Source organism: Phycodurus eques, chromosome 8, assembly GCF_024500275.1.
Source record: "Phycodurus eques isolate BA_2022a chromosome 8, UOR_Pequ_1.1, whole genome shotgun sequence".
Taxonomy (NCBI): domain Eukaryota; kingdom Metazoa; phylum Chordata; class Actinopteri; order Syngnathiformes; family Syngnathidae; genus Phycodurus; species Phycodurus eques.
In genome coordinates, this window is record NC_084532.1 from 22,842,548 (window position 1) to 22,868,368 (window position 25,821).

The window sequence follows — 25,821 nt, forward strand, 5'->3', positions numbered from 1 at the left end:
ACATTTGGCACTTACTCCATAGTTCTGGACTTACAAATGATATGTGGGGACATTTAAAAAAATAAATAAATACAATAAAAGATTCCCCTCAAAATAGACTCAGTAGTAATTTTAGGATTTTTTTTCTGATATTTGATTTTCAGCCAGATTTTGGCCCACCCACATTTCGGTCGAAAATGACATCAGCCTGTGACGTCAGGTGCATTTTAGACATTTACGAGTGAAAATTGTGACAGTAATACATTTTTTTTAGGCTTCTTTTGTTAAAATCAATTGTCAAAATGCCTCATGGGGTAAGTGCAGATTAATTTCCGCCTATAGACGGCATTTCGTCAGCTCAATGTGTTTCGTCAGCTCAATGTGTTCATTGCATGGATGACGTGACACGAGCATTTGCTTTCATGGCTTTTTGTACTGTGGTGGCGTCGTGTGACTTCTGCGGACTTTGATGGCCACGGCTGACTGCCATGTTCGTACCATTTTAATGAATGACACTGTAACACTTGAGCATTTTTCGTAGCATTTTAAATTAGCGGTTGTTCTTGTGAGAGTGCAACGGTATATGATAGCAATATAATGTATATTACCAACTTGAACAAAGCGGTCTTTGGACACTCAAGCAAGGGGCCTTTTTTTTTTTTTCCTGAAAAGTTGCCATTTTGGAGGTGGGGGGATTCCGCCCAACAGTGACGATATATAAAATATGAGTAAATACTGCCACTTTATAGTAAAGTACATTCCTTTTTCCAGTTTGGTCTTCAATTCTGGCTCTTGACGTCACACGTCTCGATTTTGGCCACGAGAATGGGCGTTCCAAGTGTAATTAGTTATTTACCAATTGCTCCAGAACTGATTGATATTATTAGAAATGATGACAAGTTTAAAATAAAAAAATAAAAACTTAAGACAACATGTTAGTGAAATATGGACCATCAAGACACCAAAAGGTCCTTTAAAATGAAATACCATAGTGAGGAAATGACAAGTAAAGGAAACCTGTTATATTTTTTTAGCACAACGTTATGTTGGTGTCTCTATGACTATCCTTCTGGGAAGAAAGGGCAGCATTAAAACCCAAAGTGATCAAAGACCCTTTATTGAAAGTGATGTCCAGTCATTAATCATGTCAGGCAAGACAAAATCAAAAACAGGCCCTGTGTCTCAACTGAGGTAAAGAAGCCTAATGAAGTAAGGCAGAGAAGATGAGAAATGACATGCAGTTGTGCATACAACCCTAAAACATGCACCTCGTGATTGTAAATGGGCTGAGAAAAAAGGACTGGAAAGGGGTAGGCACACCATTGGGTGTGTGCACATTATCCGATCCGCCGCGGTGGACTCACATTAAATTTTTATGGTCAGGAACAGACCTATTACACACTATTTATGATTCATTCATAAGGCCCTATTTTCCTATTTACTTTATGGACAGCTTACAGGAAAACCTGAATTTAAAAGCATCTGGCAGTTAATCAGTGTCGAGCTGTGAAACCTTATTTTTACATAATGAGTGTCAATGTCAGATTTGGTTTTGTGAGGCTACAAATCCAAACTTACCCTGCGGAAAGACACGACGTAGAACGTGTCACCTCGCCGGTTTATCTCGGCAAGGAAGTCACTGTACGTGTGAGGGGTTCTGTAGTACACCTGTAGCTCGCTGCCAGTGGTCCTTAAGAACAAAAATATGACTTCAGAAAAATGACAACACAAATCACAGCAATCATCTGTCCACTTATGGACAATTTTCAGTCTTCAATGAACCTAATATAATGTTTTTGGAAAATGTGAGGAAGCCAGCACCCAGTGAAAACCGACGAAAGCACGAGGAGAAGATGCAAACTCCATAGAGGAGGAGGAGGGATTCAAAACCCAAACCTCAGAACTGTAAGGCAGACGTGCTAACCGCTACCTTAAAGTGATGACCAAGATCAGAAACATGGCAACACAAAATCATGTTAAATATTTTATTACTCATAAATATTCAGTATTTGTGTTTAATTATGTTTGGCGATGTGTCCGCCACATGTACAGATACATACTAACTAAACTAATTGGGTGGCTGAGTGATGAAGAGGCGCCTCCACTGAGTGAAAATACAACAGATTTTTTTGATGCTCCTTAGATTTGAATTAACTTTGGTCTTTTCATTTCAAATGTTAATTGGTAGTCAAAAAATTGAAACCTAAAGGGAAAATTGGCATTGCGAGGATTACTTATACAATCCTGGCTAGAGATCACTCAATGAATTCAACTGCCTACACAGTGTTTTTTTTTTCCTCATGCAAATCTGCAAACTCCTCTGCGTACGATATGAATAGAGAAAAAAAAAGTCATACTTGAACCTAGACCGCTGGACCTGTTAAAACTGTTTCCCTTTTGTCCTTCACATTTCCTAGCCACGGAAAGGAAAAAAAACTATAGGGGGCCAACAAAACCTATTGACTCCATCTGTCTGATGTGAGTGCAGCTCAGCAGAAAAGATTCTGAGAGCCAAAACTCTGAAGTCAAGTACTAGGGTCATCCTTTACAATCTGTGCTTCATTAAACTTTAAAAAGCAAGAGGGGGGGGGATATTTTCCAAAAAAGGAGAAGAAATTTGACCTCCTATTATGGTTCCATTTAAAGAGCCACTTAAGTCAAATGCCATTATATGAACGGCTGCTTTACGAAATGGTGTCGCATAGAAGGGGACGGCAGAACATTTGTGTGACCGTAACCTCCAAAAAACAACCGTCTTAGGTTTCATGTAAAATTTTTCAGGTGCATTATTTATTCTTCTGCTGGGCATGTAATTAATGCCAGGCCACAAATAAGTTGTACTTATTTGTCTATCAAAGCCTTGTAAAGCAACAATATGATTCAAAATCAAGTCAATGGTATACTGGCTTAAGGAGAAAAGCATTATTGTGGACCTGCAAGGACACTGCTCATATTGTGTTCCAAATAAGACTTGTTAGTGCTTAGCTGACGAATGCAACTCTACTGCTGTTGAGCTATATAAATTGTAGTGACGTAAAAGGAAATTAAACTTTATTAACTATGGGGGAAGCCTAGAACAGAATACACAATTTGCTCCTTGCTGCATTTTTTTTTTTTTTAACACTAAGCATACTTTGCTAGTATAATAAAAATAAACCTTTGTGAAAATAAATGATATCATGCCATTACTCACTTTTCTTTGGCAGTTTTAGCGTATGGAACAGTCACAATCTGGGAGCTCTCGGCATCCTTATGTTCAGTTTTCTGTTGGAAAATATAGAGCATGGTCTCAGTATAGTACCACCCATTAACAACAATAACATTGGCTGACAAATTCCAACCTACCGATTAAGTCTAATGGTTGGGTCGGCTAATTTTTCAGGAAACGTCTTTTTTTCCCCTCAATCACATCTTTTCAAAATAAAGATAGTTGTACCATTTTGGCCATGTTAAGATCTGAAGTAGTGTTACAATCCCAGGGTAAGCTGCAACAGTAAAGTGGCGCCTTGAGAAAAGAGTTTAATTCATTCCGTGACCACGCTCGTAATCATCTTTATGCATTGAAAAGAATGGAAATGGCATTAATCTGTGCAACCCCTCCCAGTAAAGAGGAAAAAAATTGTAATGTGTCTTTTAATGAAGAAAAATATCACTCTTAGAGGCACTAATTCCTAAGATCTCCCCCGACTGTTGTATTTACTTTCTCATGGTTGCCGGATTAAATCCATCTCAAAAAGTAGGAATGAGAGGACCACAACGGAGGAGGTGTGTGGGGAAGTGAATCGGTGGTGAAAAGAGAGGCTTTGATTTGCCAAACAAAGCCCTTCATAATGAAACCGATTGCAAAGATTTACTCCGAAATAGTTTTTGAGAGGTTAACATGGCAAAACGTTTTACAGCATGAGCTGATGGGACTTGCCAGAATGTTCCGGGAGGGTCTGAGGTGGCTGTTACTCATGCGCCTGGATTTGGTCAGCTGCACGTCATGACGGTGGACCCACCCCCTCAACTCATGGGCCAGCCTGTCGATCAAAGTCAACACACATTTAAAAGCAAATTCTTTTATGTACCTAAATCTGAGCGAGAGCTTGATCCATTTATGATCTATTGAGGGCAAGTGAAAATAGCATGTCAAGAGTGAAGGATTTTAATACTCACTCAATACATTTGGTCCTATTAACAGGCGGCAGGCAGGGGGGAGGTGGCCTGAGGAAGTTAAGCTCCTTCACCACCATCAGGGCCTTGTCCTCAGTACTGCAACACCACAATCAGATGACAAGAGGCCAAGAGAACATTGATGAGAGATTGATGAGATGCAACTTGTTGAAAGGCTAGGAAATGTGCACGTGAGAATTTCACATTTGCTTTAAGAATCTGTTAAAAATTTTCTTCTCATTAAGAATGTGCTTTCGGTGCAAGGGGAGCGCCAATGTGGCCGCCTGCCTTGCGCCTGCAGTCAAAAACCCATGACGAGCGGGCAAAAGAAAAGTCATGGATGAAAGGAATGCCAAAGACAAACCGCCTTGGTTTCAATCTGGGCACAAGTGTGACTTTATTGAGTTTATTTTTGTTTTTAATATATTGATTAAATTTTGATGGTTGCCATGTGTCAAGACGTAAGACTTCTGCCACTCTATAGGTTAAGCATATGGTAACGTGAAGAGAAACATGATGCTGGCATATTGCTGATCAAATTGAATTGAACAATACTACGCACACATTCGACATTATTACAGTGGGATCCTGATTAACGAGTTGAATTTATGCCGTGACAAAACTTTATTCAATTTACCCATAGAGTGGAGCCTCCATTTTTATATGTCCTAGTACTTTTCGGTTTTCGATGACATTTTTTATCAAAATGTTGTCACAGTTTTCATACATCATTTACAAAGTCAAAATAAAAGCATGCAGTATAATAATAATCCCCCAGTTTCATCACATTTTCTTGGGCCAAATGATGGCTCATTTAACAGCTGCACTCAATAAACAAGTACAAAATAGTTTTGAGTGCGACTGCTAAACAACAGGAACCATAGGGCCAAATACAGTGTGATAAAACAGTTACACTGGCGTGCTTTTATTTTGGCCGCATATTTGACAGGATATTACACCGAGGCTTCCCCAACCTGTCCAAATGGTGTTGTCAAGCAGACGGCGAGGTTTTTCATTGTAATAAAACATTGCATTGTAGAATATATGCTGCCGTCTGTCGAACTCTTTTTACACAATACAGTAAACCCTTGTTTATTGCAGGGGTTACATTCCAGAAACCCCTCACAGTAAATGAAATCCGCTATGTAGCGATAAATTTTTTGATATTTAAATTTAAATATATATATATATATATATATATATATATATATATATATAGGCGGCACGGTGAACGACTGGTTAGCGCATCTGCCTCACAGTTCTGAGGACCGAGGTTCAAATCCCAGCCCCGCCTCTGTGGAGTTTTCATGTACTCCCCGTGCCAGCGTGGGTTTTCTCCGGGTACTCTGGTTTCCTCCCACATCCCAAAAACATGCATGGTAGGTTAATTGAAGACTCTAAATTTCCCGTAGGTGTGAATGTGAGGTGTGAATGTGAGTGCAAATGGTCTGCAATCCACTGAAGCCGCAATAAATTAACTGCGAAATAGTGAGTGATTATTGTACAACAGAAAGTTCCAAGTGCCAGCCATTTGACATAGAAGGTGAGACATGATAGAATTCAAGAAAGAACTCAGTAAAAATATGAAAATGGCTCTCTCTCACTCTCTCCCCTCCTCCCGTCTTCCATATGCCATCAAGTGTCTTCAGGACAGGTAAAAGTGGTGTTAAATGTTAATTTATCCACTAGTAATTAGTAATTTATATTTAACAGTTTTTGTAAGTAACGCTATAGTTACTATTTATCAAATGTATTTTTTGTTAATATATGGGCAGCCGTGGCCCAATGGTTAAGATAATCGCCTGCCATCGTGGGGGACCTAGGTTCAAGACCCCGACTGGACCATCCTCCAACATTCCCCGGACTCATGGGTGTGGTGTACTTGAGCAAGACACTGATACCCCGAAATGCTCCCCGGGCGCTTCAGGTGGTGATTTGTTTGTGTTCTTTCTGCCATAAGATGCTACAAATCCCTGGCTAATAGGATAGCAGTAATTGGTGTCAAGGAAGTCTCTTGACTTTGATTTAGGATGTTGGGGACAAGCTGAGAGTTCAAGCTATTATGGTGTTATTGTGACTAAACCTCACCCATTATGGTGACTAAACCTCACCCATTATGGTGACTAAACCTCACCCATCTCTCAAGATCCTGGAAAAAAGTCTGTGAGATGTCAGACCACAGGGGCCTGATCATACCTCTTGCTGAGGGGCCTATATTAACCTTTCTGCATCCACAGCTTCCTATTCAGGCAGACCCCCAGATTAGGTTGCATTATCCTCCCCCAATCATCACCCCCTTTTGAAAATGCTAATGTATTCCTTCCTCCTTACATTGGTTTCATGCTGCAAGGAAAGCTGATACTACTACTTGCAATAACAAGTGACATAGCGCAGATGTTAATCTGACAAAACACAGGCTGCCAATGCTGTGGACTTTAACCACCTTGCAAAACATCATTTTCAGGTCACGGAGGTGCAGGTAATGTACCAATTACGAATGTTATTTCTGCAATTTAGAAATGAGACTGATGGGCCACAATTGCTTTTAAAATAGAAAGAAAAATATATAAGCTCTTGGAAAAATAAGCTGTTACTAGTGATATAAAACTGGATGTCAAACATGGCCTGACCCAAATTTCCCACATTGTTACTCAAAGCACAACTTGAGGTATATTTGAAGGCAGACATTTGGATAAGAGTTGGAGAGCCCCTTGCGGTCATGTTTACACATGTCGTAATGAGCTGGTATGAGTTCATGGTAGGCCCCAAGCACAGGTGCATCCTGAGCCGTGGAATCAACGTCATGCTGGGTGTTGAGCACGTTACCTGTCGGCCACCTCGACGCGGCCATTGCGGCCATTTCCAAGGGGCTCGGTGCCCGTCACGACCTTGCTGTCTGTTTCCGGGGAGAAACCCAACAGGTGTCTACTGTGTTGCACGGGCACAAGCTCCAGCCCAGGACCAGAGTTGCCCTGAAGCTGACTGATGAGGGCAGACGTGGGGAGAAAAAGAGAAAGGAGAAATTAGGACACTTGGACGGTGGAAAAGAGAAAGGAAATTCCAAGTGGCCCTCATCCTGTGCACACAGGGAGTTTCTTTTTTTGTTTTAAGCCGCAAAGCCCAACAGTGAACTCTGATCTAGCCCGTGCGATCCAAAGCACAGCGACTAGCACACGCAGTGTCCTTCCATGCTTTTACAACACACCAGGTGGCATTTTCATTTCACATTTCAAAAAGGAATTTGGCATGTAAAGAGGGCATATTTTCTCATTTTCTATTCTGTAAAAACACACAGGGGGAAGCAGGTACTGACAATCACAGCTGACCTCAGCCACAGAGCACACCACAAAAGCAACAAAACCATTTAAAAAGTTTTATATCTAAGCGCTGCACAGCTAAATCTCAGATCCAGTGCACATTCCGAGCAGAGTAAAGCTTATCAAAGTCAACAAATCCAATTCGCATCCCTTGTGGAGGACGTTTTCCCCAGGAGAAAGCAAACATTTTTATAACATGACATCAGAGAATCTGTTGTTACAGTTGGATTACAAAATCCTCGCGTTTTCAAACCGGGCCGAATGAAGCTCTTTTATATAGCCTGTCTTAATTTGTCAGACGTGGTAACAGTAAAAGCTGAGATGAAAAGGACCGATCGCATATGTATTTTAAGTCACACCTGGAGCGTGACTTGTTTGGTTGTAACGTTCACAAGGGGTAAATGTTTACATCCTACTAAACCACAGTAGGGTTGTTCTAAGGTTTATTCAGGTATTAGTCAGAAAGTCCTATAAACTCTGGCACGAACATCAGAGGAATAATTGCAAAGATGACTAAATGATCATTTATTTCCTTCAGATGAGAATGGTCTTACTCATCCTAAGACAAGGACAACTACAGTATGGACCACTAAATTCTTACAGTTCATGGATTCATTGCAGCACATTGTCTGCATCAACGGCTTTAATGCAATTACGAAAAAGTCTTGGCAAACTCAGTTGGCCAGTGATTTGACAAACTCTACTGCTTTCAGCGACCAGACCAATTCAACAGGAAATAAAACTGTTTTTAATTAGCCTTTGGATAAATGTCTTACATGGCAGGCAGGAGTCCCACAGTGAATCATCGGGATTCCCATTATTTCCCCTAGTGAGCCCACCATAAAATAAACATAGCGGAATTATTGCTCCTACAGTAACTGACAACAATTTTTCTTAAAATAAAGAGAGACCCGAAAAGGTCTATTCCAGTTTTACCTTATTGGGCCGACACTGAGCACGAGGAAGACCAAGACCACCATGAGGCACACAGCTCGTCTCTTAGGGGCCGTTGCCTTAAGCACAGTATTCTGCAGGGAGGGAAGGGGGTGGGGGGACATTTTATTTATTTATGATGCCATTTTGGAAGCAACAAAGTACAAAAAAAAATTCAGGTATCTGTATTTTACTTGTCTTTATTTTTCTGACTACTTTTTACTTTTACTCCGTACATTTGAACAAATTGATAATTGACCTTTCTACTCAGCCTAGTTATTTTTTTGTTTTCTTTTCTTCATCCTCCGCTGATGACAACACAATGTAAATACAAGATGTTATTGAATCACTGATTAAGATCTTAGGGAATAAGGCAGAAAAACAGGGACAGCAGTGAAATGGAGGGACATGAGCCAGGGACCATTAACGATGACAACCGATTTTGAGAATCCAGATATCCATTCGTGGTCAACACAAAGATTTTTAAAAAAATGCTCCCCAAATGATGCCAACCTTATTTAAAAGAATTATTTGATGTTGTCTGCTCCAAGAATGATTTATGACGAACCACCACCACCTGCATTAAATAATTGTCACGTCTAATTTGAAAAAAGGCGGAAAGTAAGGTGCAATTTCCCAGTTGATATCATTTGCTAACTTGCATGTTTTTGATGGCATGAAAGCCTGAGCATACATTAGGTACCTCTTGGTTTAAAGAATAAAATAAAATTCTGCTGTGGCAAGTTATTATTATTTTTAAACCAAATTCTGCTGTATTAAGTTATCAAAACGGGTGTTGTATATAATTTCAAAATTTTTACTTTTGTACTTAAAAGGGAACTTATTTATTATTATTATTTTTTCAGATTCTTATTTTGTTATTTTTATTTTTTTTTAGCAAGAACACATTGTATGTGCCAGCACTAGTCAAAACACGTAACTCTGATTAAAATTGTGTTCAAGGAATAAGAATTAAAGGTCCCCTTCCATAAAAATCCTCTCTTTTCTACTGGTTCATGTAAAGCAAATGAGTCTGTGACCTGGTTTAATTTTGACATCTATGCGGTCTGTTGATTGAATATAATATAGCCTTTGAGCACCTAAACTGCTTGGAAACGACAGGATTTGAAATTGTCGACGTAGGTTTGTTAATTAATATTAAAATACCTGCCCAGTTATCTTAGGAAAAATTGCTGAGTGGCAACGCGGCTGTGCGGCCTGTGAGCCGAGGAATAAATGGCTTCAATTTATTGAGCGAGAACTTCCTAACCATTTCGGAGCCAGAAGTGTGCTGTGTTCGGGCCCATTTCAGGGAGGAGTGTCTTCATAAAATAAGCTTGCGCACGCTGCTAGAAGTGCATTTCGAGGTTTGGTGCGAGCGAGTCAGCAGCCCAAATACAGTGTATAAAAATCATATGTTTTGAATTTCACAACAATACTACTATATGGATAATGGTGAATGAAACAGCTGTCACCGTCACCAAAATGTACGTGACGGATGAAGCCAGTGACATAGTGATTGAATGGGACCCACTTCTCAAAATATCCTCCTGTCTTTTACTACACCCACATGACACATCCCATCTGGGTTTTGTGAGTAGTGGCCGAACAAGTTAATGCTTGGTGAATCCAGCTTCACGATGATAGTAACAGTAAGACCCCTCCACATCAAATGAAATGAACACGAGGTCACTATGAATGCTTGGCCCAGGTTCTGAGATATCGCCGTTCACCAACGGCCAATCAGAGGGAAGCTGTTTTTCGTATATGTATTACATATTATTATATTCATGAGACATCCGTCCGTCTCAACTGCCTGGCGAAAAAGACTAATTAGAATAGCTTGAAAAACGACTTTCTGGGGATTTTCAACCCAAATAATCTTGCAAACCCGGTGAAAGGACAGCATTTTCTCATTATATATATATCTTTCATCATTTTTAAAAAATGTGATGGAAGCGGACATTTAAACCAAATAAGACTGGGCGAAATTGTCATCAGCTCTACAGCGGAAGTGACGTCGCAGTGCCTTGTCTGACAGATATTGAGAGCGATTTAATCCTTCGATCCTGGCCTTCAGAGGAAGTGTAGCGACGAGTAAAAGTATTATACATATTCTTAATTTCTTGACGTAAAAGATCTGCAAAAAAGAACTCACGAACGGCTCACAATTCAATCAGTACATGTAGTTGATGTTTCTGACCATGGTATATTATGTAGCTTTTGTACATGTAATGAAATCAAATAGGTACCTTGTTGCTGTTGAATATTTACTAATGTGTTGCTGAATATTTACTAGCTGTATGGTTTTCTTAGTAAATAAAGCGGGCAGGAATTTGTGAACATGCGTCACATTCTTGCGAATTTGCAGTCACGAAGAGTGAAAAGACCTAAAAATCGCTGCCCTTTGAACTTTTTTTTTTTTTTTTTTTTAAGAATAAATACCGTAATTTCTCATGTATAATGCACACTCATGTATAATACGCACCCCCAAGGTTGACCTCAAAATTCTAGAAAACCCTTCTACCTATTTATAATGCATTTTTACAATGCATGATTTTGTATTGTATTGTTAGTTTTTTTATTTTCAAAGAATTATTCTGAAGTTTAGCACTTTACTTGAACACAGTAATCCTTTTTTTTAATTTACTTGCTCTTATTTTGAAATTAACAGCCCTACTTTTATTTAGTAAATTAGAAAACACACAGTTGTGCTCATACGTTTGATTACCCATTCAGAATTCGTAAGATGGGTAAATTTTTTTAAAGAAAACGAAGAAACACGTTTAATTTTATTTTAATGGGATTCAAATTAAACGGTCAAGCATTTCAGAAAACCATTATCATTAAACAAAACATGCTGTCTGCTTCCGTAACACCATAAAAAAATTAATGATGGTTGTTGTTCAGTCAGTCATATTTTAAAAATTGTTTTAAAAAACAACATTTCACAAATTCTGCCACCTCATGCAAACTTTTGAGCACAACTGTACATATATGCAGTCATACGTACGTACCCCTGTCATATTGGAATGAAAGTGTAGGGTACACTTTTTTTTATAACCACTAGGTTACTACTTTATCGTATTAAAAGTTTGTGGCCATACCTCAAGCCCTCCTTGAATGGACAGCCCAAAATGTTGCCATGCCATGTCAAACATTTTTGACACCTTCGGCTTAGTTCCCCCTTAATTACATTTCAGCCTCTCTAATTTTTTAAGGAGTCAAATCAGTACTTCCACTTTCACCAGAGTTCCTTTTTTAAGGTCGTGTACTTCTACTTGTCCAAGTACAGCATCCGAGTAAATGTACCACTTTTGTGTTCCCCTCCACAGAGTGTAACATTGCCTTGCTTTGGACTGTACCTCGGCAACATCTAGATGCTCACCTCACTCCGCAGGCCTTCCAGTTGCCTCTTGAGGCTGCCGTTCTCGCCTTTGAGCACCTTGTTCTCAGACAGCGCCACTTTCAGGCGTGCTTCCAGCGATAGCAGATATTCTTTTTTCTTATTCCGCGACAGGGAGGCGGACTCGCGGTTCTTTATCATGCGCTGCTGTCTCTGGGAAAACTTTGTCTTAGGTCAGAAAAGTGGGACAGACAGAAACAAGAGCGGGGGACAATAAAAGAACAAGACTTATGTCGCAGGATTCATCACATCTGGATGCATTTGGGGAGCGCCTATCCAAACAGAGAAAATGGGGCAGCTATAGTGTGCAAATGAAATGAATGCCCACACAAGCCACATGCTGCTGGGCTGTTGATCATTCGGTCCTCACACTTGTGTGACAACATGTTGATACATGTTCTAAATAGATTCTCATTCCTGTGATGAAATGTCCCTAGTCAGTCTTACATAATTACAGTGGGTACAGAAAGTTTTCAGACCCCCTTAAATTTTTCACTCTTTGTTATATTGTAGCCATTTGTTAAAATCATTGAAGTAAATTTTCCTCAATGTACACACAGCACCCATATTGACAGAAAAAAACAAAATTGTTGAATTTTTTGCTGATTTATTTAAAAATAAAAACTGAAATATCACACAGCCATAAGTATTCAGACCCTTTGCTGTGACACTCATATTTAACTCAGGTGCTGTCTATTTCTTCTGATCATCCTTAAAATGGTTCTACACCTCCATTGGAGTCCAGCTGTGTTTGATTATACTGATTGGACTTGATTAGGAAAGCCACACCCCTGTCTATATAAGACCTTACAGCTCACAGTGCATGTCAGAGCAAATGAGAATAATGAGGTCAAAGGAATTGCCTGAAGAGCTCAGAGACAGAATTGTGGCAAGGTACAGATCTGGCCAAGGTTACAAAAAAAAAAAAAAAATTATGCTGCACTTAAGGTTCCTAAGAGCACAGTGGCCTCCATAATCTTTAAATGGAAGACGTTTGGGACGACCAGAACCCTTCCTAGAGCTGGCCGCTCGGCCAAACTGAGCAATTGGGGGAGAAGAGCCTTGGTGAGAGAGGTAAAGATGAACCCAAAGATCACTGTGGCTGAGCTACAGAGATGCAGTCGGGAGATGGGAGAAAGTTCTAGAAAGTCAACCATCACTGCAGCCCTCCACCAGTCGGGGCTTTATGGCAGAGTGGCCCGACGGAAGCCTCTCCTCAGTGCAAGACACATGAAAGGAGTTTGCCAAAAAACACCCGAAGGACTCAAAGATGGTGAGAAAGAAGATTCTCTGGTTTGATGAGACCAAGATAGAAACTGTTGGCCTTAATTCTAAGTGGCATGTGTGGAGAAAACCAGGCACTGCTCATCACCTGTCCAATACAGTCCCAACAGTTAAGTATGGTGGTGGCAGCATCATTCTGTGGGTGTGTTTTTCAGCTACAGGGACAGGGAGACTGGTTGCAATGTAAGAAAAGATGAATGTGGCCAAGTACAGGGATATCCTGGACGAAAACCTTCTCCAGAGTGCTCAGAACCTCAGACTGGGCCGAAGGTTCACCTTCAAAGAGACAATGACCCTAAGCACACAGCTAAAATACCGAAGAAGTGGCTTCAGAACAACTCTGTGACTGATTTTGAATTGCCCAGCCAGAGGCCTGACTTAAATCCAATTGAGCATCTCTGGAAAGACCTGAAAATGGCTGCCCACCAATGTTCACCATCCAACCTGACAGAATTATAGAGGATCTGCAAGGAGGAATGGCAGATTATCCCCAAATCCAGGTGTGAAAAACATCATCAGCATCATTCCCAAAAAGACTCATGGCTGTATTAGCTCAAAAGGGTGCTTCTACTAAATACTGAGCAAAGCGTCTGAATACTTATGGCTGTGTGATATTTCAGTTTGTCTTTTTTAATAAATTGCAAAAATTTCAACAATTCCGTTTTTTTCTGTTAATATGGGGTGCTGTGTGTACATTGTGGGAAAAAATTAACTTAAATGATTTTAGAAAATGGCTGCAATATAAAAAAGAGTGAACATTTTAAGGGGGTCTGAATAATTTCCGTACCCACTGTATATTACATATCTAAATACAAAGCCATAATTTCACAGTGGCACTTAAAAATCTCCTCTGCCATTATTTGTTGTGGCAATATTTTCTATATTACTGTACTGGGGAATGCCAAGGGCTCTATTATGACAAGTGTAAATACAGCGAGATGGGTGGCGTAAGTCTACATGGGGGCGGGTTAGACTAGGTTTCGGAGCAGGCGTATTTAAAAAGGGGGCCGTCTGCGCAGTTGTGGGAGTAAAACACAGCAGACTTAATTCGGCCCCAATCAAAGCAGCTTCTTACATTCCCTTTAAACGAGGCATACTCACAGTCTAGCATGTTTTAATGAAGAAAAATAGCACCTAATTTTATCATAACAAAAGAATGTAAGGGGGAAACTGGTTTTCGTGTGTTGTATGCACCTAATTGTATAGAAACAAAATAAGAGAATGTAAAGAAATACAATGGTTTTCGTGTGTTGGATGTGTGTCTTTAAGGGGCGTGGCCTATTCAGTAATGTCAGGGTCTGGACTCAGCTCGGCTGCTTTGTCTTAAGTGTGAGCGTCTGGACGCTCCTTGCGAGTGTTCTCATTTTCTATTTGCGTGTTTTAAGGTTTGTCCCAGCCCTGAAAGTGCATGAGTCATTGTAACTGTCCTTGTTCACATACGAGGGGATTACAGTACCTAAAGTGCTCCATTTCTTTTCACCTCCCCGGGGCAGTAGGTGAATCTAAAGATCACTCCTAACTTAAATTAATTAATGACTCACGACACAAAGGAAAAAGTCAAGGTACCAATGTATTTAAGACTGAAGCTTCTGTCCCATGTACACTAAAGATTTAGGTCACAAATGTACAATTATTGACATTTACTTGGAACAATGCATTCAAAATAAGTTTGGGTAATGAGCCACAAACTGCTTAAGGCTTCTTTATACTCGCGCAGGCGGCAACTGCGGTGACTGCGTGCGGCTATCCCGCACGCAGTTTGCCTTTATACTAGAGCGCAACCCACACACGCTGTTTTGAAAGTGTGCTGCAGTTCTCCTCCAAGTCGGGGGTGTCGCTACGGCTGGTATTGGCTAGGACGCCACAGGGTGGAGTTTCCTCTGCATTTTTGGTCATTGCTGGTAGCCGTTTTTATTTTCCTTTCTGTAACAAGGAACAAAGCAACAACAATGGCCACCGTGGAACAGAGTCTTCTAGAACAAATGGACCTAGATGACCAGATGATACGTTTAATTATGCTGCAAAATCGATCGAGAAGGCGGCGGCGTCGGTGCTATGTGGAACCGGGAGCATCATCACAGCATGTGACTAAAACGGACCTATCACAAGAGATGATCTCTGCAGCATTCTATGTGCAGCGACAATTTTTGCCGTGTGCGCATCAAGCTATGCAGAGGGGCTGCGCGGGCCAATCCGTCGGTCAAGTGATGCGACCGCGGGAGTATAAAGAGGCCTTTAGTAATGTCCAAAGACAAAAATAATTATCTGGTAACATGTTGCAGCCCATTGTGGTAAATTTTCATTACATTACTCATCTTCGGGGTGTTTGTGGTCAAGAGGTGTGACAAAACAAGGAGCGTGACAAGAGCAGCAAGTTGGCGTGAAAGACGGAGACAAGCGTGCCAGTAAAAAGAAACACGAGATAGAAGTCAGGATGCATCAGTCCCATTTCTGTTTACTACAAAATACAAATGATGAGATGTGTTGAAGGGTTCACGTCACCCCTACATCTCCTACACAAGCCAGAGTCCTTCAGTGCACACGATACAGGTTCTGCTGCAAACTATTTACATTAACATGCTTTGAGGGCCTGTGAGGAAGGATGTGTTTGTGGAGCGTGTCATCCTTTTGAGAAATGATTTCCTATTAGAGACGCGCAAACATCTCCGATATACAGGAGGCCAAGACTTGAAAGCGAAGTTGAGCCACATTTGTATAATTCAAAAGCCAACCTAAATTTTAAGAAAAAAAAAGTATTCTAAAGTTAGACAAACCTTTTGTGTTCCAACAGTTGCTTGTGCATTTAAAGATAATTGTTGTAAAAATGTACAAAGACTGAGAACCAATTAGTACTCAGTTGTGGAAATACAGCAAAAAAACTAACATTTCAGTGGCTAAAACGGGGCACAATGACACACTCGGGGAAGTTGAGGCCCTGGTAAGAGTCACCCCTTCCTCATTAAATAAGAATTTGGGTGCCTTGATTTGAATCAGCAGTTATCTGGCGCAAGTGCAATGTGCAGTTAGCTAGCTAGCCCTGAAAACACATATTCTCTTAGATAGTCCGCAGGTGTGCCCAGAGAAAGGCAGAAGAGCGAGGAGGGAGGATTTACTCATCTTTTTAAAGTTGGACTTGACAGCGAGTGTGTGGACTGGCAGTTTTGGGCTCGCATGGCCGCTTTAGAACACTCCGTTGTTGGGCGTGAGTGTGTGCACATCACAGAGAGAAAGTGGAAGAGCGAGGGGAACATTTTTGGAAGAGTGAGGCATACTTGTGTAAAGGATATAGCCATGTGGGCTCAGGAAAACTTCAGAAAACCATTGTCAGTTAATACCGTTCGTCGCCACAGCTACAAATGCAAGTTAAAACTCTACCATGCAAAGCCATATAGCAACAACCCACAGAAACGCTGCTGGCTTGTCTGGGCCTGAGCTCATCCGAGATGGACTGTTGCAAAGTGCAAAAGTATGCTGTGGTCTGACAAGTCCACATTTCAAGAGAGAACCTACTACCATGGTATGAAATACTAACACACTCCCTGGGGTAAACTCTCCAAGATCTCAGGATAAATAGCCCTGGTGGTGATTATTTGGATCCCTGTATTTGTGTTCTGTCTCCTGAGAAACTCCTCAGTCTCCCAGCCTCGATTTGGGATTGTGCCACAAGAGTGAGCCTGGGAAGGCCACAGCTACGCAGTTACCAGGGAGTGGAGCGCGAGGTGAATGTCACCTCGACACCACAGTGAGGCCGAGCAGGGCAAAAAAAAAGACGGTTGTATTTTTGATGCTGAGAAAATGTTCATGTGGAGTACCATGCTAACCATAGAAGCACTTTAAGTCTGCCCATGAGTGGATTACATGCCTCTAGCTGTCTTTTAAAGTGCCGCATAGGGGACCAGCTGCTAACAGCTGTCAGCGGGTCATGCGGTCATACTTGTGTGCAATTGTGCGGATGAAGTGTTACCTATGGAGGAAGTGTGTGATTAGCCCATCATAAGTGGATAGGGCTCACTTAACAAGTTGAAGCGAACATGTCTGTGGACTTTACTGGAGGTCATAAACATCGACCACGGTGGCCTGAGTGCACATACAGGTGAGATGACTGCCAGCTCAAAGAATTTAGAAACAAATACAATATACTTTACATATTGCAAGGGTTTGCAAAGTGCTAATCGGATTAATATCAGTTTTCGTTTGCTTGAGCCACACACTGTCTATCCCTTTTCATGCAATGTCAATTACAAATGGGTCAATATTGCCTTTAGCTAAAGTTGTCTTTATTTTTCTCAAGCTGCTGTGCCTCACTTGAAGTCCTCTGATGCCCCAAGGGGAAGTGTACCTCACTCTTTCAAACTTCACTTCATCACCTTTTCTTAATTGAAAATTACGCCTTTTGGCTAGGTTTGTGTGTGTGAGTGAGTGAGTGAGTGAGTGAGTGAGTGAGTGAGTGAGTGAGTGAGTGAGTGAGTGAGCGAGCGAGCGAGCGCTCTGTAGGTGCCCATCTTAAAATGTTTGGAAAAGATTGCGATAGGGCCAAGATAGATGCCTGGTGCCTTCATTTGCTATGTTTTAATATTTCTAGGGTACAGTAAATGCAGGGGAGAGGTGACGAGCCAACAATGCAATTTGGGAGCTTCTGATTGATAGGGCTGACATGGAGCCAGTCACAAGAAGGAGTCATGCCATTTCACCAATGACGAAAACTCTGCATCATCAAGCATCATCTCGGCTATTCCTTGTGTCTGAAGTCATTTTAGCACAGTGACAATCGGTGCTGACTTCTCCTAAGTTTTAAACGCAATGTTACGCAGGATGGGCATATCTGACTCTTGAGTGAGTTACCTCAAACAAAACATGGCTTTTATGTGGTTGGTAGCATCCCCAAAATTATGGAAGCAATCGATTTCTATTGTGTAAGTTGGTAATTTGTTTGTTTGTCTTCCATTGACAATTCCAATTTCATAACTTCAAACTTCGTTTTGTGCTTGCGATACTCTCCCAAATGTTCCATGGTGCAAACCAACGGAGCTACTTTAAGCGCAAAAGCCTTTTTTAAATACGGCGGTCTCCACCACTACTACACTTGTTGCCAAATGCGCACACAATCTGTTAGTGAGTGAATGCGCAATTTAGCAGCTGCTATTTGGGATCTAACCAAATCAGGCTCTTAAAAAGAGCAAGATAGCCAAGGCAATGGTTTATGATATCTTTGCTATATTTTGACTTTTTTGGGAGGGTGTGAGAGGGGGTGCATCAAATCTGTCAGGATGTTAATGGGGTGTGCAGTGTTAAACGTTAGGGAAAAACTGCAAGAGAGCAAGATCGGAGCGAGATTCTTTTACTGTTTATGTTTTAACAATGAGATTGTGTACAAGGGAGGGGGATGAGCCAACTCTGTCAGGATGATGTATGCTACAAACAGTTATTTTACGTGCGCTGTTTTAAGTAAGTACATTTGCAAAAACTGAAAACAAAGCAATTGTACTACAACCCTGCTGCATTGCAACAATGTTCAACAAATTTTTTGCCATAAGTTCAAAGTACTTACAGTTTGTAGTTAATGTAGTGGTGTGGTTCTCAAACGTTTGACACCAAGTACCATTTCAAAAATACTTTGCTCTCCAAGTACCACCATAATGACCAACATTATAATGTAGTAGCATAGCAGGCCCAAGTGTTCCTCAAAAAATAAGGCACAGGTTTTTATTGCTAAAGTACATTTAATATTTCTTTGCCACTGTGCATTATGCAGTTTAAACATAAATACTGTGCTTCTCAATAAATGTTTAAAAATAACATTAAAAAATGATTAAATGCAAATATATCATCTTTCAAAGTTAAATACAACTGAACTGTACTGTGTATATATATATATAAACTTCTTTAACATTATGCACAGTTTGAACATTTCAGTGATTACTTCTGCATACCACTAGAGGGAGCCTGTGTACCATTGGTTGTCCTCGTACCACAATTTGAAAATCACTGACATGTAGAGCATATTATTTGCACATTATTTATCATTTAATTGCACTTAGGAAATGTAGTGAAAAGACTCACCTATGCCACTTTACCATTTACCAAATTGTCGAAAAGCCTCAATATTTCACAGTAAGATGGGTGAAAAAAATAAAAAAATAAATAAAAAACAGGAGATATCCTGTTGCAACACACAAAACTATCAATCAAAACACACACCACCCAATACACTGCTGGGGTCTCCTCTAAATCCCCTAATCCTGACAATGGAAGAATAGTTGAGGCTGATAAGAGTTTCATTCTGGAGCAGCCAAATCCTCCGGCTGTGCAAGAGCGGCATTCCATAGCAGGGACGTAACCCTGGTGGCTGTTTACAGCTGTGGCAAATGCTTCATCCTGCACAACACCTGTCCGAAGCATGCAATCGTTGGCAGCCGTTTAACACGCAGGCTTATATAACCTAACTATAGGTCACAATACAGTAACACATATATACACACACGTATAGAAGATACTAACACCTGGCACAGAAAGTTTATCTTTAACAGGCATGTGACATTGGATGCGATCCGGACCACAGGGTACACCAGTGTGCTGAATTTCATGGTTGAACAGCTTTGCCACCAGCATGTACGACCCACACACAAATTCCATTATTTGACTCTCAATCATTGTAAATAGTTTTCAAAGTGTGAGAAGTGTCTCTTTCTAACATGATAAGTTCTGATAAGTTTTTTATACTTAAATGGACAAAGCAGTATCTGATTTGAGTGTGTCCAGTTATTGTCTTTTGTAAGCTTTATTGACATGGTTATTATTTTCAATGGCTTTCAGACCATATTTGTTTTGGCCTCCAGGGGTTGTAAAATGCAGGGTCTGTGCAAATTTGGTTACACTCATAAGGAAATCAGAAGTTTGTAAGTCATTTGTGTTTGGTTCAGGGGTACCGTAATTCTAATGAATAGTTGAAGACAGCTCATCTGTTTTGTATTATATATTATTGTATATAATTTTTTCCTCGCCCGGACGTGGGTCATCGGGGCCCCTCTCTGGAGCCAAGCATGGAGGTGGGGTTCAATGGCGAACGCCTGGTGGCCAGACCTGCACCCATGGGGCCCGGCCAGGCAAAGCCCCAAGAGCCAGCGCGGGCCCCCCATCCCATGGGCTCACCACAGAGAGCTGGATGGTGGCTGAAGGCGGGGACCCTTTGTAAATTGTTGTCTGAGCTGAAAAGCTAGGTCTTGGTGTCGGTGTGGCACGCAACAGTTTTTTTCTTTTTGCCTAAAATAAAGACGCCGAAAGACAAACTCAAGTAATTATGTCCCCATTTCTGAAATGACAACTTCATTACCCTAATTGCTGCTTCTTCCGAATAAGAGAGCTCTTCATGCAAGCGCCGAAATGAAACGTTATCGCAACATGGACGCCAAGCTAAACAGCACAGGGGAAAACAGCATGTGGAAACCCATCTCCCAGGAAAAAAAGGCGACAAACAGAACTGTGAGAACATTTCTCAAATCATCAAAAGGTCAGACGAGAGCAAGCCATCACGAGCTGTGGCGCTGTGGACTGAAGCCCGAAACAACATTGAGGCTCTGTGTAACGGAGATAAACAATCTGGACAGGCAGGAAACGTTTTGTAGTTGGAGTTTAACGAGGAGGATGCTCTACTTTATTATTTAAAACTACACATTATTGTTATGTTATGTCCGTTAAAAACGTATAGATTCCAGATGCGGATCATAACCAAAAGTTACTATTTAAGTGCTTGGGTCACATGGAAGTCCCAAAAATTACAGTTTTTCTGTCTGTCTTTCTCATACGTATTTTAAATGTAATACAGAGTACTGATTTCATTACAAAATGAATGTGTATAAATTAATGTATCCTCTAATCATTATTCCCAAGCACAGTGTGCTGCTGTGAGAGATGATCAGGTGTGCTGTCTAACATGATCCAACTTCACTTAGTAGGTCCAAATATCTTTGTTTATCTATGTCAGAAGAATGCCTGAAATTAATTAATTAAATGCACTTCCACTAGATGACAGAAGGTACAATTAACCTGTGTATCAACCAGTTTCCATTCAGACAACAGATCATAGTTTTGTGTTCAACAGGCTCAGATTTCACACTGAGTGAGTACATTTGTAAGTAAATTGAGATGAGATCATCATTTCAGCACTGTACAAACAGTATATATATTACTTTTGTGTACTTTTTAAGCAGTGGTGTGCCGTGTTGTCCCTTGGCTCAATCAAGGTTGGCAAACACTGCCTTTAGAGTACGTGTTGGGAGCAAGTTGGACTAGTGGTGAGCTTGTCTGTGTCACAGTTTTGAGTTTCAGGTTTTGAATCTCTGCTGCCTTCCTGTTCGGAGTTTGCATGTTCCCCCTGCTGAGCAAGCCCGCGGCCGTAGTGAGGAGAAGCGGTACGGTTAAATAGATGGATGGATAGATAGATGCTCTACCAAAGCTTCCGTGGCTTATAGCCAGGTGTTCGCTCCAGCTTCCTCCCACATTCCAAAAACCTGCATTGTAGTTCAACTGAAGACTCTAAATTGTCCATAGGTGTGAGAACAGTTGTTTGTCTATATGCGCACTGGAATTGACTGGCAACCAGTGTAGAGTGTACCTCGCCTCTCGCCCCAGAGTCAGTTGGGATAGACTCCAGCTAAGCCGTGACGCTAATGAGAAGAAGCGGTATGGAAAAATGGATGGATAGTCAACTCTATGTTGGGGTCTAGTGGGTGTGCCATTGTTTTCACTGGCATTGAGGCAGTTATGCTTGTACTCTACCTAGCAACAAGTGGCAAATGTGACATTGTTGTGTCAGGCACGGAACACAGCATTTCTACTCCACCCCGGTGTTAAAACCCATTAACTCACATCGTCATCCGAAGAAGGGCTTCGAAGCGTGACCACTGGCGGCGCGACGACAGGCCTGTCCTGGCCCAGTGCTGGCATGGAGACCACGCTGCCAGTGACAGTCTGGGGGGTATTGATGTGTAGCAACTGGCTTGGTTGCGACAGCACAATGGGCTGGCCTAAACATAGAGACAAAACATGTTACAATACTGTGTAGTTAAGACACGAACTTAAAAGATGACACATTTTCGTATACCTACAGACTTTTTCTTTTAATCAAGAAGTTTTTAGATCGTTTTTGAGTGTTGTCGCAGTTCAATGAAAAGCAAGCGTGTTGTTTTTCTTTTTATCAATTTAGTGACACAAATACAGTGGTACCGTGACTTATGATTGCCCCAATTTACAACTTTTTGGAGTTGTGAACCATCGCTTTGTCGATTTCTTGCTTTATGTGGCGAGACAAATTTTGAATTAATAGCGACGATCTTGTTATGTTCCTTTTTTCCCTGCCTCCAGTTCCCCTATTTTGTCTCCAAAGTCACCTTTGAGAGTGCTGGTGAGCACAGCTTCCCTGTCGCAATTATTGCCATGTGTTATTTAAACTCTGACACAGCGGAAGGAAGGTGCCAGATTCATCTGTCCGCACCTTCTAGTAAGTACCGCTGTGTTTTGGCGTTATTTCATTTTATATAGGTAACTTACTTCCTCTGTGGCTCCGTCCGCCTCCTTTAGTTCATCTTAGTCAATATTAATTATTTTTGCGACGACCTTTTGTCATCGTTTTCTGTTTTTTTTAATCTTCAGTTGTGTTGTGTTTCATGCTTGCACGCGCCCTTATTTGTGAATAAAGTCCACCTAATTGCTCAAGAGTTGTTGTGTCTGCTTTGGCGCCCACATTACAGCTGAAGCCAACCATTACACAAATACAACTGTCCCTCAAGGGAAGTGGGAAAAAATGAAGCATCAGTCGCCAATGCTCTTTGAGCCAGGCACAATGAGCCAACCACACAAATAAAAAAATTCAAACACTTGCAAGGAGCATGGAGAAAACACTCAGACTTAACTAACCGTGTGGTAAATGACCAACCTGAGCTGGAGTCAGTCAAAAACATGAATGTTAGGTTTATTAAACAACTATGTGCCATCTGATTGGTTGGCGACCAGTCCCGGGTGTACCCTGCTTCTCGCCTCAAATCAGCTGGGATCGACACCATCCAGCTCGTCCACGAGCCTAATGAGGATAAGCGTCATAGCAAATGGCTGGGATGGATGAGAGGGGGCACATCACACAGTGCAGTCGTACACCACTGCAAACTTCAGACATAATACTCACAGTTGGATTAATAACTCTATATCCATTACATTGGAACAAATGAGACGATAAATCTGGACCGAGTGAGGTGGCTGGTGAATTTGAGAGAAATCATTTCAATAACAATTTGGCTTGTCGTCATCTTGGACAAGATAGAAGTCTCATCAGTGTTCTGTTTAAAGAGCCTCTGGTTTCAGATGGGGTACAGAACCTCCCTCACCACAGGTGACCTCCATTAACCCCTCGCCTTTTAACGGCCAACACTATGTGTACAGGTGGAAGAGAAGCTTACTATCTGTGATGTTATTTTTTAACGACCACATTCCAAGTGGAGAGACGTGTTAGTTTACGTGGAAGAGCACACACAAATGTACACGTGTGGCCACATTTTAAAAACACAGGTTACATTTGACAAGAGCGTAACCCAGCAATGTCACAAAAGAAAGCACAAAGTAGGAGGTAGCCCCACAGGCACACTGACTTCCACGAATCACTCCCCAAAGTAACCCAGCAACTCTTAATACAAAACAGCCCGTCAGTTAGCAAGCTCTGCTAATTAGTGTGTGTGACGCCAAACACTTAAAAATTAGAGCAATGAATATAAAATCCTCAAGAGACCAGTGCGTTCTTTCTATAAAGTACATTACGGCCCATGCCAGACTACATAACGAGAACATTATTGTCATTTTTCTTCTAACCGATTGATGCAAATTGCTCAACTATGTGAATAATCAGGAGAACATGCTAAAACAAAGAGCAGGCAACTTTAGACTTCGATCTCGGGTGCAAAAGTTTCATGTATCAGACTTGGCCATCTGTAGCCTCAGTCAGCTATTACAGACAAGAAGAGCCAAGTTAAAATTCATGGCAAGAAAAGGTTAGTACAGTATACACGCCGCCAACTTGGATGAAGAGTATTTACATTGGCCTAGGTGTTGAAAATATAAAACCTCCCATCAATTTCCTATACCCTTTGACCTCAAGAGTCATCGATGAGCTGCAGTCTACTCCAGCTGGCTTTAGCTGACAGACCCTTAGACTGATCACCAACCAATCACAGGGCACATAAAGACCAGTCTTTACACATTCACACTAAAGGACAATTTAGTCTTCAATTCACCTAACAAAAACATTTTAGCAAGGTGTGTGGAAACCGGAATACCCAGAGAAAACATTTGAATCAAATGTTGTAATTTATGTAAAAAAATAATAATCTATAGTATTATTAAAATGCATTTGTACAAATCAATAAATGTAGTTGATATGATAAATGACCCAGCACTATGTGACAAAGTATTTAAGTTTTTTTTTTTTTTTTTAAAGGAGACATATTTGCCAAACCAAATTTTCCTAGTATTTCGGATGTATTATTGTCTCTATGGTGCCTCAGTAAACTTGAAATATGGATTAAAATCATCCATGCATTCCTGAGTTCAAGACGTTTTTCTGCCGAGAGGCCTGAAATCAGGCCATTAGAATTTCTCAAGCTTATCTACGTCACTAGCGAATATCTCCGCCTTCCCTTTCTGCTTCTGAGGCAGTGCTGTCAACATAACAAACGCGTGTGCGCTCACAAATGGGTCTTCTTCACGAAGGTAACAAATCAGAGGGAAGGGGGCGGTCTTAGCCAAATATGGACAAAGCGGATACAAAAATGGGTCAAACAGAAGTAGCCGTCAGAGGGGCCTTTGCTGGACACTCGTATGACAAAACCAAGGGTTTTTTTTTTTTTTATGAAATTGACATTTTTCTAATATGTCCATGTTAGAGAGTCACTCGATGGATGTTTAAATAGCCAAAATACGGGACCATTAAATAAAGAAAGACACACATGACATGATTTGATCATTTAGAATGGTGCACTTTCAACTGTGAATCAACAGTACCCTCTGTTGGTTATAGTACAAATTTTGCTCATGTGAAAAAAAATGTGTAATGAACACTGATAATACAGCTGTTTTTGTTTTCATGTCGACAAACTCAAAAGTAAAAACACGGCAATGGATGTGGCTTTCCAAATGATAAAACACACAGAACACACTTGTCTGATACAATCCAGTGTGACATAAAGTGTTGCAATTGTGAGCTCATGCCTGGAGAGGGCGCTGGCTGGATACTGATTGGAGCTTTGACCACAGGCAGCATGGTGGTCTGTAAGGGTTGGATGATGATTGTCTTGGGCTGCAGGGGAGCAGCTGCATGAGCCAAGGCCACAGCTGCAATCACCGGTTTGGGCTGGATGGAAACTTTGGCGCTCATCTGAATGCGCCTGTTGCTTGACTGTGCTGGTTTGGCTGTGTTGGCGTGTGCCAGGGAAAGAGATAAAAGGACATGATTAATATAATTTATTGCAAATAGAGTAAAGGGAATTAAGTGATTAATTTCATATACGTCACAGTGGTGGTATCACGGTCAGGTGTGGTTGATGCATTTTAGATTCAATAGTAACTGAATTACAAACAAATGTTTATAAATAAACATGTCTTATCAGTCTATCTTTACCTAATATGAATCGAATCACGACCTTAAAACTAAGGTATGTATGAACTGAACTGTGATATTGATTTGATGTAATTTCACCATGATCGCCA

The 25,821-nt window shown here is 41.0% G+C and overlaps 1 protein-coding gene across 2 annotated transcripts in view; it reads right to left on the reverse strand.

Annotated features, from left to right (window-relative positions):
* Positions 1 to 25,821, reverse strand: part of atf6 (activating transcription factor 6) — a 47,811-nt gene that overhangs the window by 14,871 nt on the left and 7,119 nt on the right. For both annotated transcript variants that reach the window (XM_061683408.1, XM_061683407.1), the window contains 9 exons: positions 25,324 to 25,524; positions 21,940 to 22,097; positions 11,773 to 11,958; positions 8,388 to 8,479; positions 6,961 to 7,116; positions 4,138 to 4,233; positions 3,899 to 4,001; positions 3,173 to 3,243; positions 1,558 to 1,669 (listed from right to left, as the gene is read on the reverse strand). In XM_061683408.1, coding sequence (XP_061539392.1) covers positions 1,558 to 1,669; positions 3,173 to 3,243; positions 3,899 to 4,001; positions 4,138 to 4,233; positions 6,961 to 7,116; positions 8,388 to 8,479; positions 11,773 to 11,958; positions 21,940 to 22,097; positions 25,324 to 25,524 — 1,175 coding nt within the window. The remainder of the gene's footprint in view (positions 1 to 1,557; positions 1,670 to 3,172; positions 3,244 to 3,898; positions 4,002 to 4,137; positions 4,234 to 6,960; positions 7,117 to 8,387; positions 8,480 to 11,772; positions 11,959 to 21,939; positions 22,098 to 25,323; positions 25,525 to 25,821) is intronic.